Source organism: Bos javanicus, chromosome 29 (assembly GCF_032452875.1).
Source record: "Bos javanicus breed banteng chromosome 29, ARS-OSU_banteng_1.0, whole genome shotgun sequence".
Classification (NCBI taxonomy): Eukaryota; Metazoa; Chordata; class Mammalia; order Artiodactyla; family Bovidae; genus Bos; species Bos javanicus.
The window spans coordinates 12,116,909-12,129,425 of NC_083896.1; the positions used below are offsets into that span (position 1 = coordinate 12,116,909).

General features: G+C 37.5%; 1 protein-coding gene and 1 long non-coding RNA gene across 18 annotated transcripts in view; one reads left to right on the plus strand and one right to left on the minus strand.

Annotated features, from left to right (window-relative positions):
- DLG2 (discs large MAGUK scaffold protein 2) overlaps positions 1-12,517 on the plus strand; it is a 2,330,119-nt gene that overhangs the window by 1,985,389 nt on the left and 332,213 nt on the right. For all 17 annotated transcript variants that reach the window (XM_061406089.1, XM_061406091.1, XM_061406093.1 and 14 more), the window contains one exon: positions 2,476-2,578. In XM_061406089.1, coding sequence (XP_061262073.1) covers positions 2,476-2,578 — 103 coding nt within the window. The remainder of the gene's footprint in view (positions 1-2,475; positions 2,579-12,517) is intronic.
- Positions 9,173-12,517, minus strand: part of LOC133241055 (uncharacterized) — a 57,696-nt gene continuing 54,351 nt past the window's right edge. The window contains exon 5 of the long non-coding RNA XR_009734494.1: positions 9,173-9,479. This is a non-coding gene — a long non-coding RNA (uncharacterized LOC133241055). The remainder of the gene's footprint in view (positions 9,480-12,517) is intronic.

Below are 12,517 nucleotides of genomic sequence, written 5' to 3' on the forward strand. Positions count from 1 at the left end.
AAAAGCTAGACACAGCCTTAGCCACCCCAGTAGGGATCCTACTAAAAAATTACTGGTACATCCACATCATGGCATACAGGCTCCCACTTAAAGGTAAGACAATATGAACTGATATGAGTGATGTCCAAGATATATTGTTAAATGAAAAACTAAACAAAAACAAGTTATAGAATTATATATTTAATATGATCCTGTCCATTTAAACAGAAAGTCAATAATGTATTAAAACCTGCTGCTGCTGCTGCTGCTAAGTCGCTTCAGTCGTGTCCGACTCTGTGTGACCCCATAGACAGCAGCCCACCAGGCTCCTCCGTCCCTGGGATTCTCCAGGCAAGAACACTGGAGTGGGTTGCCATTTCCTTCTCCAGTGCATGAAAGTGAAAAGTGAAAGTGAAGTCGATCAGTCGTGTCCGACTCACAGCGACCCCATGGACTGCAGCCCTCCAGGCTCCTCTGTCCATGGGATTCTCCAGGCAAGAGTACTGGAGTGGGGTGCCATTGCCTTCTCCAATTAAAACCTAGACAAAACCAAATAGAGTTAAAGCCACACACTTGCACATGCATATAGCAGATTTCTAAAAAGCATACACAAGAAGCTGCTAACAGTTGTTACCTCTGGAAATGAAAATGGTGAGGGGACTTTTCACTTTTCTTTTTATACCTTTCTAAAATATAAGAATTCATTACCATGATCATATATTATTTTTTAATAAAAAGTTAACCCTAATTGTTTGACAAAAGAAGAGATCATTTGGCCCTTGAAGCTTGTACATTCCGATTCCTGTAGGTAGGAGCCAAGATCAGATTACTTTTTCTCTTTCAGCTATCTGAGTTAATACTTCTGACTCATCAATGCCTGGACAGTCTCTGAAATGAATGTCATTATATAAGGATTAAATCTGAAATTTTATGGTTCAGAGAGGCTTGAGCCTCACAGTCCCTTCCCCGTGAAGCAGGTGAGAATTGAGGCTCAGAGGGGTGATAATGACAGTCCGTCAGCTAGAGGAGAATGGTCCAGCCAGGCCCAGTCTCACTCAATACACTTCCCAGTGTAACCGCGTCAATGATGCTCTCAGTAAGCACAGAAAGCCAATCAATGCTTTCGCCAGAATAGAAAACCAGGCAATTTGTAAAAGTGAGTAAGGAGACTTTAACAAAGTTATTATGAGAAGACCAGCATGTGAGATTAAAGATTACAGATGTTCCAGGCCTGATAGGGAAACACAGTGGCCACCCCCCAGTCATGACCCCTTCATTGTCAAAGAAGACTGATGAGAAGTGAAAACATTCTCTATTTTATGTGTACATGGGCCGAGCAGTTCTTTTATTCTTCTTCATGGTCCCTAGCCATCTTCCCTATAAGTTAAAGGAAACAGAATTTTAATATCAGCTGGGTAGGTTAGAAAACTGGACTTACCGTGTGTTCAGTTGAAGAAGAAAAGCTTCTTAGGGGCTTGTCTTGTTCACCTTTGTTTCCCATCCTCCGTCCCCCTATCGGGGCAGTCACAGAGCCCTGACGTTGGAAAGCACTTAGTAATTATATTGTGTTGGCTTAGACTGAATTGATTCAAGAAAGATTTTAGCTTCTGCCTCTCATTAAATTTGACTTGAGTGATTTTTTTTTCCCCTCTCAGCAGAGTTTTGTGCTTATTTTTCAAATGCTCTGTTTCTCTTTTGGCATGGGTCCCAAAATGGGAGTTAGTAAGAGCAACATAAACTCCCGGAATTCTCTATTTCATTTTGTCACAATTCATTCTGGGATCATACGTAAGAAATGGGACAGTTGAGTTTATTCTGGAACAAGGCTCAGAGCTGTCTAACCAGGCTCAGGATGACAGGATGAGGCATATAACCAAACGGGGGGATTTGGCAGGCGGCCAGCCCCATTCCACACAGTCTCCCCCAGAATCTCATATGAATATATTATTCTGTCAGCACATACTTGTCTACATATATTACATGTATCTTTCTTTATTAACCCATTTTCCTTCTAATTTTGAAGGCTCCTATCTATCCCAGAAATCCACAAAACTCATAGAAGCATATTAAATGCACACACTAAAATCTTAATGGAGTTAGGTGGACAAAACTTTCAACCCACTCAGACCATGGTACAAACGCCCTGGGTAGAATTCCACATCTCTGCTAACTAAAGTTATCAAGAGCAGGAAATTTGCTAAGTTAGCATTCCAATGCCTGGGTAGGACATGAAGGGTTTTGAGGCAGGTAACATCATCTTAAACAGCCTCTCTGGGGAAATTTTTTCCCTCTGCCTACCTGGATTGGGAGGATCCTCTGGAGTAGGAAATGACAACCTGCTGTAGTAATCTATCCTGGAAAATACGGTGGACAGAGGAGCCTGGCGGGCTACTGTCCATGGGGTCGCAAAGAGTCAGACACGACTGAGCAACAGAGCACACATCAGAATAACATGCCTTACAAAGTGCCAAAATTCTCTGGCTTCCTCTCTTTCAGGTGAACGGCATTGACCTTCGTGGAGCATCCCATGAACAGGCTGCTGCAGCGCTGAAGGGGGCTGGACAGACGGTGACGATTATAGCACAATATCAACCTGAAGGTCAGTGAGAATTCAAACTTAGAATGTTCTGATGTGTTTCTGTGTGAATGGGTGACCACATTTCTGATCACTGATATTAACTAGTTACTACCAACAAGATTTTTATAAACAATCTATGGTGAAAAATTGGTGATTCATGTCGAAAGAACATGAGGTTTTGTTACTCTTAATCTTCCAAGGAAAAAATCTAATAGTTATAAAGGCCTGTTTGCAAATACGAATTCAAACAAATAACAACTAGCATTAACTTTATTTCATTTACAGTCTTACCTGGTATACACTTTTGGTCAGCAATGGATACTATAAAAACAGTTAAGATTTAGGAAGCAAGGGGAGAGATCTTATCTATAGAAATAGACCATGATCAGTAGACCATTTTCTCTCCTGTGGCAATGACTTATTTTTATTAACACTAACAGGGTTTTTAGATGTCCTTGATGTGGAATTTTATTTTATTTTTGCCTTTTCTGCTATTTCCCTTGTTTTGGAATACATCACTATAAACCCTAAGACTTGGTGAGATATCTTGAGTTGAATTAGCCAACTAAGACTTGATAAAATATTCTAAATTGGATTAGCAAACCCTGTTTTTTTTAATTTGTTTCAACATCTGTTTCTGTGATCAGAATGAGGCTCAGTGAGACAATTGGGATGTTACCCATTGTGGAGTTGATTTCTTAGCAAATTAGCAAATATATATACACATAAATTTCTCTTTCGTTAATGAAATATAGTTACATATATCACTGTGGACTAGCTTTGTACAGAAAAACAGAGGAATATGGTTCTATTTTCAAGAAACATAGTTAACTGTTTTTGGTTCACATGGCTAGCAGAGAGGAGAATTTAACAGGCGAACGTGAAAGTACAAGGCACATTCAAGAAAGAGCCTTTGTGCATGAAGAGGCTTATTTGGCCTTTTCAAATGACTATTTCTTAGCATCAGTTGTTCTATTGATGTTTGGAAGATTGAGGTTTGTGTCTTTCCTGTGACATCTTAGATTTTACCATTAATGGTGGCCAACCACATGTTTTACAAGAGAATAAAGAAAACTGCCATTATGCATTTTGATACGTTGCTTCCACTTTGCCTGACTTTAGAGTTTGCAGTTAAGTTATACCCCCCACCCCAAAAAATATTGATTGCTTTCTTCTATTGGCCTCGCACAGATATGGCCAGAGAGCCACCTGGGAAGAGGGGATTTGTGTTTGTCAAAGATGGAAGATAACATCAACAAGGAAACGTGTTCTTTTTAGACAGTTTTGAGAAGTTTTTCTACTTCTTAAAATTTAGTAGATATGTCTTCTAATAGGAATAAACAACTCCAAAGTAAAACAGCTCCATTGTAAAACAGAAAATGAAAAGATCTGGATTAATACAATTTGATGAACAAATTCTACTTCATATAGATTAAGAACTTGTTCGTGAGATTCTTCCATTTTACTGAGAGCTGTTTTCTTTGTCTCAAACTGTATGATCTGACACAAGACATAAATATCCCTGAAAATTTTCATCTCAATTCTTCAGATTGATAAGATGGTCCAAACTATAGTTACATCAATTAGAAACTCTTGATGGTGAAGACAGTCATTCAAATAACCTTAAACAGAATGATTCCAAGCTTTAAAAGTTACAGTAAAAGATAAGCATGTCCTAGTTCTATCAGCATAAATCTTCATCCTAAGCTTCCTTACAGCTTTGTTTCCTTTAAGCAATAAACTCACTTTGGATACTGTGCTGTACTTTATCAAGATGCCTGTTCAAAACATGTCTTATAAATCACATAAATCGATTTTTAAAGTGCTTCTAAAGAAATCTGCAAATAACAACAACAAGCTTAGTATTTCAAAATGCCAAAGAACAAATCAAATTCACAGAATGACTTGCCTATTTTAATAGTCTAACTGCATTCTAATTTGTCACAGCTTTAAATCAGTTGGAAATGTGGTAATGCAACAATAAGCAATCATTTTTCTCCCTTTGCAAATTTAATGGGTAACTGAACCTTAATTTAACTATTTTTTGAAATGGAAATCTGATTGGATTGTTGTTCAGGTCAGTTAGGGACATCTAAATTATACAACATATTTAAAAAATAATGAACAATTTAACTTTAAAATTACAATTGAAAAGAAGAATATGCCATGAGATTCCATTAGGAAATTATCACCAAGTCCCCTTCATTTGCATCAGTATTGCAAGGTATCCATGCTAAGACTGATTTTATTGACATCTCTTGTGATACAGTCAAGAATCAGGCTTTCAGGGAATATGTTTTTCACTTATATTCAAATCATTTTATCAGGAAAACTCTAGATACCTTGCTAAATATTCAGAAAATTCCACTTTTACCCTCATCCCAGTTCTTTGTTTTTAAGAAAAAAAATTTTTTTTATCTTATTCAGGAGAGAAAAACTTAGATACATTTAATAGAGATCAGTTCCTGGTAACAGATGACTGAAACTGCATTATCATGGTACCATCTCTAAGAATTATGGAATGTCACAGGAGTAAACGTGCAGGAGCCAGAACAGCACAAGAGTGCTTCACGAAAACGGGAAGATGGAAACAGACTTTGAGAAAACGGGTGGGCATTCTATTCCAGAGAGCAGGGAGAGAAAATACCTACCTATGACTGTGAGACCAAAGTGTTGCAGACAGCAAAACCTATATTTTGTTTGTAGATAAATTTTTCAGTACTGTACAAATAATGGGTATTTCTTCCAAAGTTGTTGAACTAATGAATAAAAGTTTGCCGTTCTTCAGTACTTGAGTTTTCACTTAACAGTAACTGAAGATTGAAGGGATTCATTTTTACTTCTTTTATTTTTTCATTTTTGCTTCAAAGCAGAAAATGTGCTAAACAAGTGTGTTATGCAAAATATAAAACCATTTCCAACTGCATATTTCATAGTACTTAGCACAGTTTTTGAAATAATGATAAATAATTTATAATTATCATAACATAACAATAAATGTCTTCCTTGGCAATTTTCACTGCACAGGGTAAGGCCCAAGTTGTTATACTTACTTTTGCTTAAAATGAGCTTGGTCCCAGTTGTGTGAATTACTCTATCCATCATCAATATTATTCAATGTCTAGTTCTAGGTGATTGAAGAAGGCGATGGCATCCCACTCCAGTACTCTTGCCTGGAAAATCCCATGGATGGAGTAGCCTGATAGGCTGCAGTCCATGGGGTCGCTAAGAGTCAGACACAACTGAGCGACTTCCCTTTCACTTTTCACTTTCATGCATTGGAGAAGGAAATGGCAACCCACTTCAGTGTTCTTGCCTGGAGAATTCCAGGGACAGGGGAGCCTGGTAGGCTACAGTCCATGGGGTCACTAAGAGTTGGACACGACTGAGCGACTTCCCTTTCACTTTTCACTTTCATGCATTGGAGAAGGAAATGGCAACCCACTCCAGTGTTCTTGCCTGGAGAATCCCAGGGACAGGGGAGCCTGGTGAGCTGCCGAGTATGGGGTCACGCAGAGTCAGACACGACTGAAGCGACTTAGCAGCAGTAGCAGCAGTTCTAGGTGGTAGAATTAAAGCCAAATTTAAAGAGTCATATACAATGTTTTCTTCCAGTGGTATGACTGTGATTCATTTCTACCACCTTTCTTTTTATCCAATTTGTTTCACATGCTTGCTTTGAAATTAGCATGTATTACCTTCCTAGTAATAATCCTTTTTTTAAAGCATCATGTATCTGATACTTCAGAAAAAATTTTACTTAAGCAATATGAGAAATTAATTCTTATAAAAAATTTGTTACCTATACACAATTAACGAAATTACTCCAACATTATTTGGAAAAAAGAAACATAATGCCCCTACCACCCTACACACACAGAGACACACACACACATTTCCTTACCCTTCTCTGTCATCTTCCTCATTGCTTTCAGAATCACCATTCTAAATGATATCACCCCAAGATGCCTGTACCCAACTCCTCACCTTTCACAATATGATCACAGCCATCTCCATGCCCTCTTCCCCACTACCACTGACCAGCATCATCCTTTTTCACTGTCCCTCTGCTTCACAGGACTGCTCCATGTCCCTGACCTAGGTCCTGGACTGTAATGTTTATGGGCCTTTGCTCCTGTGGGTTTCTCTGCCTGGAATTCCCTTTTCTCCTCTTCAACCGGTAGTATTCCTGCTCATCTTGAAGGCCCTAGATGCCAGTTCCACTACAAAGCCATCTTTAGTCTGCTGAATCAATGTTGAGTTTTCTCTGAGCTCTTGTTGATTTTCTCTTTCTCTGAGTTCCCTAGACTTACATTCAGACACCTGCTATGTCCCTTGTGGAATTTGCACGTTCCTCCACTCAAGGGAGCTTCTGGAGGGCAAGGAACCTTCTACCACCCATTGTATCTCCCAGGTTAATAATGCTCAATATGAATTTGACTATGCTTTATTAAAGAGTTATCAAATGTGTCTCCACTTGTTTTAGAAGTATAATATAATATCTTTAGTGTGTGGGAAAATATTAATAACAGATGTTTAAGAAATATTTCCAGAGTGAATATTGAATGAATGTCCTGGGATTTTGATATTAGATGCAGCAGTGGTAAACGAATCCCTAGATTGGACATTTGCTGTTGATGCTGTTTTTAGGTGGTGCTTTTTGTTTTTTTGTTACAAAACATTTAGCAACCTGAGTGGATAAACTCTCTTTATCCTGTACTGCAGAAAATCTACAGCTGTTGGTCTGTAATATAGAACAAAGAAAAGATAATTAAAGCACTCACATTTTTTAGAGCTTGGTAACACAACTTTAATACCATTGATGAATAAAAGAGGAATTGATTACAACCTAATTATACATTTGTCACAAAGAATCTAATATAGCATGCCCCTGGGTCAGATTGGGGCAAACCTTTATAGCATTTATTGCCTTCCCGCTGATATAATAGCACCTATATTTAGTGTGAGGTTACTGACTGAGGTTGAAATAATAAACCACCAGATATTCACTAGGAGAATCAAATGAACAATATAAATTGTTGGATAAAGCACAAAGTAGAGACAATTAATTGCCAAGCTCTTCCCATGAAAGCCACCAATATCCCCTTGTCTTTAATTTGGCTACTCAGAGCATTGCTGGGGACATTACAAGGGCTTCAGAACGGCCTGAAAGTAGGAAGGAGGAAGTCAATGGTGGTCCCCACCAGTGAGCAGAGACTTCAGTAGCCAGTAGCCTGGTTTCCTCAGCCTTTTATTCTTTAACAGAATAATCTGAGCTCCTAAAGGAAAATCCCAAAGAACAGAGTTAATTATTGCCTGGACGCTCATAAATGTGGTCTGGTTTATGGGACTGTGGCAGAGTGGCCATATTCATTCAGTTAATAGATTTTTTTTTTTTTTTCTGAACACTTACTATGCCTCAGTTGACATTCTTGGAAAATGATATATCAGTAAACCAAAGTGGCCCTTTCAAATAAATATAAAATTTGTCAGAAGGTGATAAGTAGTATAAATAAATAGAAATAAGAGTAAGGCTGATAGTGACAGAGAAATATATGGTGGGTAGGGAAGGTCTTCTTGCTATTAAGGTATTACAGCAGAGACTAAAAGAAGTGATGAAATGAGCCATGTAGGAAGCTTCGGGAAGAGAGGAGTTACTTTTGAGTCTTGGTCTACCAAATATGATCTGTGAACCAGCAGCGTAGATAGAAACTGAGAGCTTGTTAGTAAGGCACAATCTTGAGTTGCAACCCAAGCTAACTAAATACGAATCGGCATTTTATCAAGATCCACAGGTTATTAGTGTACAAACACTAAGCTTTGAGAAGCACTGCTCTAGAATACCTAGGGACTCTGCAAAAGTTGCCACTTGACACTATTGGGTGGGACTCCTACCAGGAGTACTGGGCAAAGTCACAGAAGGAGACATCACGAGGTGTGGTTTCTGACACGTGTCGCTCAACGGTCGGTCATATCTCAGTGGTTTTACTAGAAACAGATCAAGCTTCAGGGGGTGTAAGAAGTTCATGTGTCACCTCTATTTTGCCAATCCCTCCCTTCTAAATACAGATTATCAACCTAGTTCCTGAATCTTGCTAGAATTCCTCAGCCAGTGGCACAGTGAACCTGTTCAGGCTTCATTCTTTTGCCTCATGGCCTCTCCTGCAAGTGAATTAAAGAAGCACTGAGTCGGGAAAAGGGAAGATTGAATCCCATCCTGATGGCTTGGTGAGCCAAAGATTTATTCAGCCATCACTGTAAATTTTCTTTGAGTAACTTACTATTTTTAAAACAGAAATTAATTTAAAGAATCTTTTTTACTTCTTTTAAATTATGTAGCTCATGCACGGTGGGGCAGGGAAGTATATATTCTTTTTTAACATAAAGTGAAACTTTGATCTTCAAAGTAACCACTCTGAATTAAGTCATCAAGCTTAAACCAGAATTGGAGACTATAGTGCATTTCTCTTTAAGATCAAACACATGATGAAAGCTTGAAATTAATAGGCAATTTAACCTTGGAGGACTATCGGCAACTTCTACACGTTAAGGTTCTCAGAAAGGAGAGTATTTGCAACACTCAAGAAGCTTACTTGCAGTGTAAGCTACATTTCTTTATTTAAACCAGTGTCTATGTAGATTTATGCATATGAATGAGCAGCTGTGGCATATCAAAATATTTTCTCAGTGCAAATAACTGCATCTTAAATGCCCAGGCAAGATTCATAAGGTCCAGCTGTGGGTCTTGATCAGAAATTGCACCAGCATCATTAGGAAAAATTCAAGATGAGCCTTAGAGTGAAAATTACCGTGTGGGATTCTTGACTTGACTGCAACGAGGCCAGTATTCTGATTCCAGCCCTAACTCCAGCTGTGTGACCTTGTGGTGGTTATTCATCTTTATGAGTCTCAGTTTTCTTACCTACAAAAAGGAAAAGTTAGGATGGGTAAGGTATTTATCAGAATAACTCTCCAGTTATTATATTCTAGATTTTTTTTAAATGACCTTGGGTGATATAGAAGCATAAATTCCATTACTTGAACATTTTGTCACTAACATAACACCCTTTTCCATTTTTTGCATGATTTAAGAAGAAATGAATGCACAGTCTAGCTAACTTGATGCATTCTGTGTGGTTTAACCAGAATCCTTGAGAAACAGAAATTAAGAGTTGGAGGAATCCTTTAGGACTATCTTGTCCAGTTTCTTCGTTTCACAGGTAGGGGAGCTGAAGCTTAGTCAGCCTCTAGATAAGAAAGCAGTTCAATATCTTAAAAGCTGTCATAGCTACTAAGGCTGAGCAGCTAGTAAATTCCTTAATTCTTTTAATCTCTATAATAGCTCATGAGGACAGATGGCTTAAATAGCCCAAGAAATCATCCGATAAGCCATTATGATCAAAAGGACATAAAGGAATTTTTTTTAAATTCTCATGGCATCTCAGGGATTTCTTATGTATACAACTTTCCTTTCCTTTCTAGTTTACTGTTGTTAATTGCTATTGTTCATGTATCACAGTTAAATTATGTATGTATATGTGTGTGTGTATGTGTGCATGTGTGTTAAAAGTATAAACAATTATTGTTAATTTAAAAAATAACCACCAATTTGGAAATATTGCTAGTTCAATACATAGATTAACTATATTATGATTTTCCTCTTTCTCATCCTAAATTCTTCCTGGAGCCCCCTTTATCGATCCATCCATCTTTCCATCATCAATCAGTTCATCCTTAGTCTATTGCCACATCCGATTTCTCCAAGTATGATACATGAAATCTGTTTTAGTTAATCTGGTTGGTATGTTCTAATTTTTACCAAAATATTAGGAAACAAAACGTCATGTGACTCTAGAATCTGTGCTTCTTAGCCACGTCTTTCTCTTCAGCTCTTTCTCATATACGTATACATCCACTAAAGGATACCACCACCTCCTGCAACTGGAAATCTCCAGGATGTTTCCTCAATGCATCCGTTTTCTAGCCTTCTCCTAGTTGCTTTCGTTTTCTCCTCAGCCTCCATCTAACACATAGAATTATAAAATATGACCAAAAAGATGATTCCTGGAAATTGAGTCTACAGATTCACTAGAAGGTTCTCTCCAGATACTTTAATGATTAACAATGCTGAATCCCTCTGTCTTGTCCATACACCAGTTTGGACCTAGAGAAATGTAATGACGACAAAGGGAGATACCATTTCCTACTCTTAGAAAACTCTCTTGACCTCATTCTCTATCCTGGGAATACAATATCCCAAAATCATTTCAAAGGGATTAAAAATCTTTACAAAGATAATTATATGTCATGCTTACTCGCACTGTATCATCCCTCTTCCCATCTCCATAGCAACTCTCATTCCATAATTAAATATATCAATCCTTGTATCCATCTATATAATCCACCTATATAATGATTTTATATGATTTTGCAGATCCCTTGGCATCTGGTAACATAAAGCATTCACTCCTTAGTACTGAAAGAGACTAAGTATATCCTTGTGCTGGAGACATTTTGACAACCCAGAAACATCTCTAAGATCCTTATTCATCTTTAGAAACATCCAGCTCGAATACATGGAAATGAAGAGTCTTAATCCCATTCTTCAGTATACAAATAATGCAGAGTGCGCACAAATCATTGTTAGATAACCCTCCCATTTGCTAAGAAATTTCAGGATGTTAGGTAACTGTCTCCACAGAGATGAAAAGAAGAATATAAACCAAGACAGATTTAAAATACTTACTAACTTAACTCCATCAAAAGGAAAATAAATCAAAACAGATTTAAAATACCTCTTAACTCAGTATTCTGGGTTCCCATCTAGTTCACCCCCACATCTTTTTGACTATCCCCTTATTTAAGCCAGTCCTCAAATATAAAAATACAGCTTTGTTCTCCTTTCCCTGACTCTGCAGCCAATGCTTTATTGACCACGTTTAAGCCACATCACTCTTCTGAACATTGATTCTCTTGCTTGTTAATTAAGATGGTTAGAGAGATTATTTTTAAGACTCTTTCCAGCTGAGCTCCTGTAAAAGTTAGTTTACTGTGTCTTCTAATTAAAACTTGTCGTCTAAGAATAATAATTACAAGCAGTTAATTTCTAAATGTTCTCTTATTCCACATATTTTAAAACATGGATATTCTGCTTTCATCCACTTGTGGGAAGGGAAAAGATCTGTATCTACGGAAATTTCTCTTTCTGTGTTTAATAGGATTTGAACCCTCCAATAATAGTTTTAAGTGTAATTCAAGTGGAAGCACTTATTGCTTGTGGCTGCTTCCAAGATGAACAACTTATTATACATGGTCTCTTTGTTTATAGACTCATTGTAGCCTAAATCTTGTCCACTTAATAAATTAAATTGTAATTACTAAGCCTACAAACAGATTTATTGAGGTTGAAAGAAAGTAATATGAAAAAAAATCAATTTCAGGAAATCAAGTGCACAGAAAACTGAAATAGAACGGTTTAAATTCTCAGAATCGCAAGTAATAGCAACTTCAGCATGGAACAAAAACAAGCCTAGGAAATACAAAATATACATCTTTACTGTGCTGTATAGGTTCCTAATCCAAATAAGATTCCTGGTAGACTCATTGACTAAGTCTGTAGAAGGCAAAAGTATCCAAATTGTGCTTTGGTTCAAAATAATCTTCTCTTATTCCCTCTTTGCATTTCCTCATATCATGTTTCCACTGCTAAGGATAATTTGCTTTCTTAATAAAGAACTGCTGATGCATTACAAAAATTAAGGAATAACAAAACAAAAATTCATTCATCCAGTTTTTATCCAGCTAATGTTTATTAAATGCTTCTGATGAGTGACACGCTGCCCTGAATGCTAGAGCTAGAATGATGAGCAAAACAGACATGGCCCTTTCCCTAATGTACCTACAGAGGCCAAGTAAAATCACACTAGTGATTATATTACTATTATATTAGCTTATGGAGCC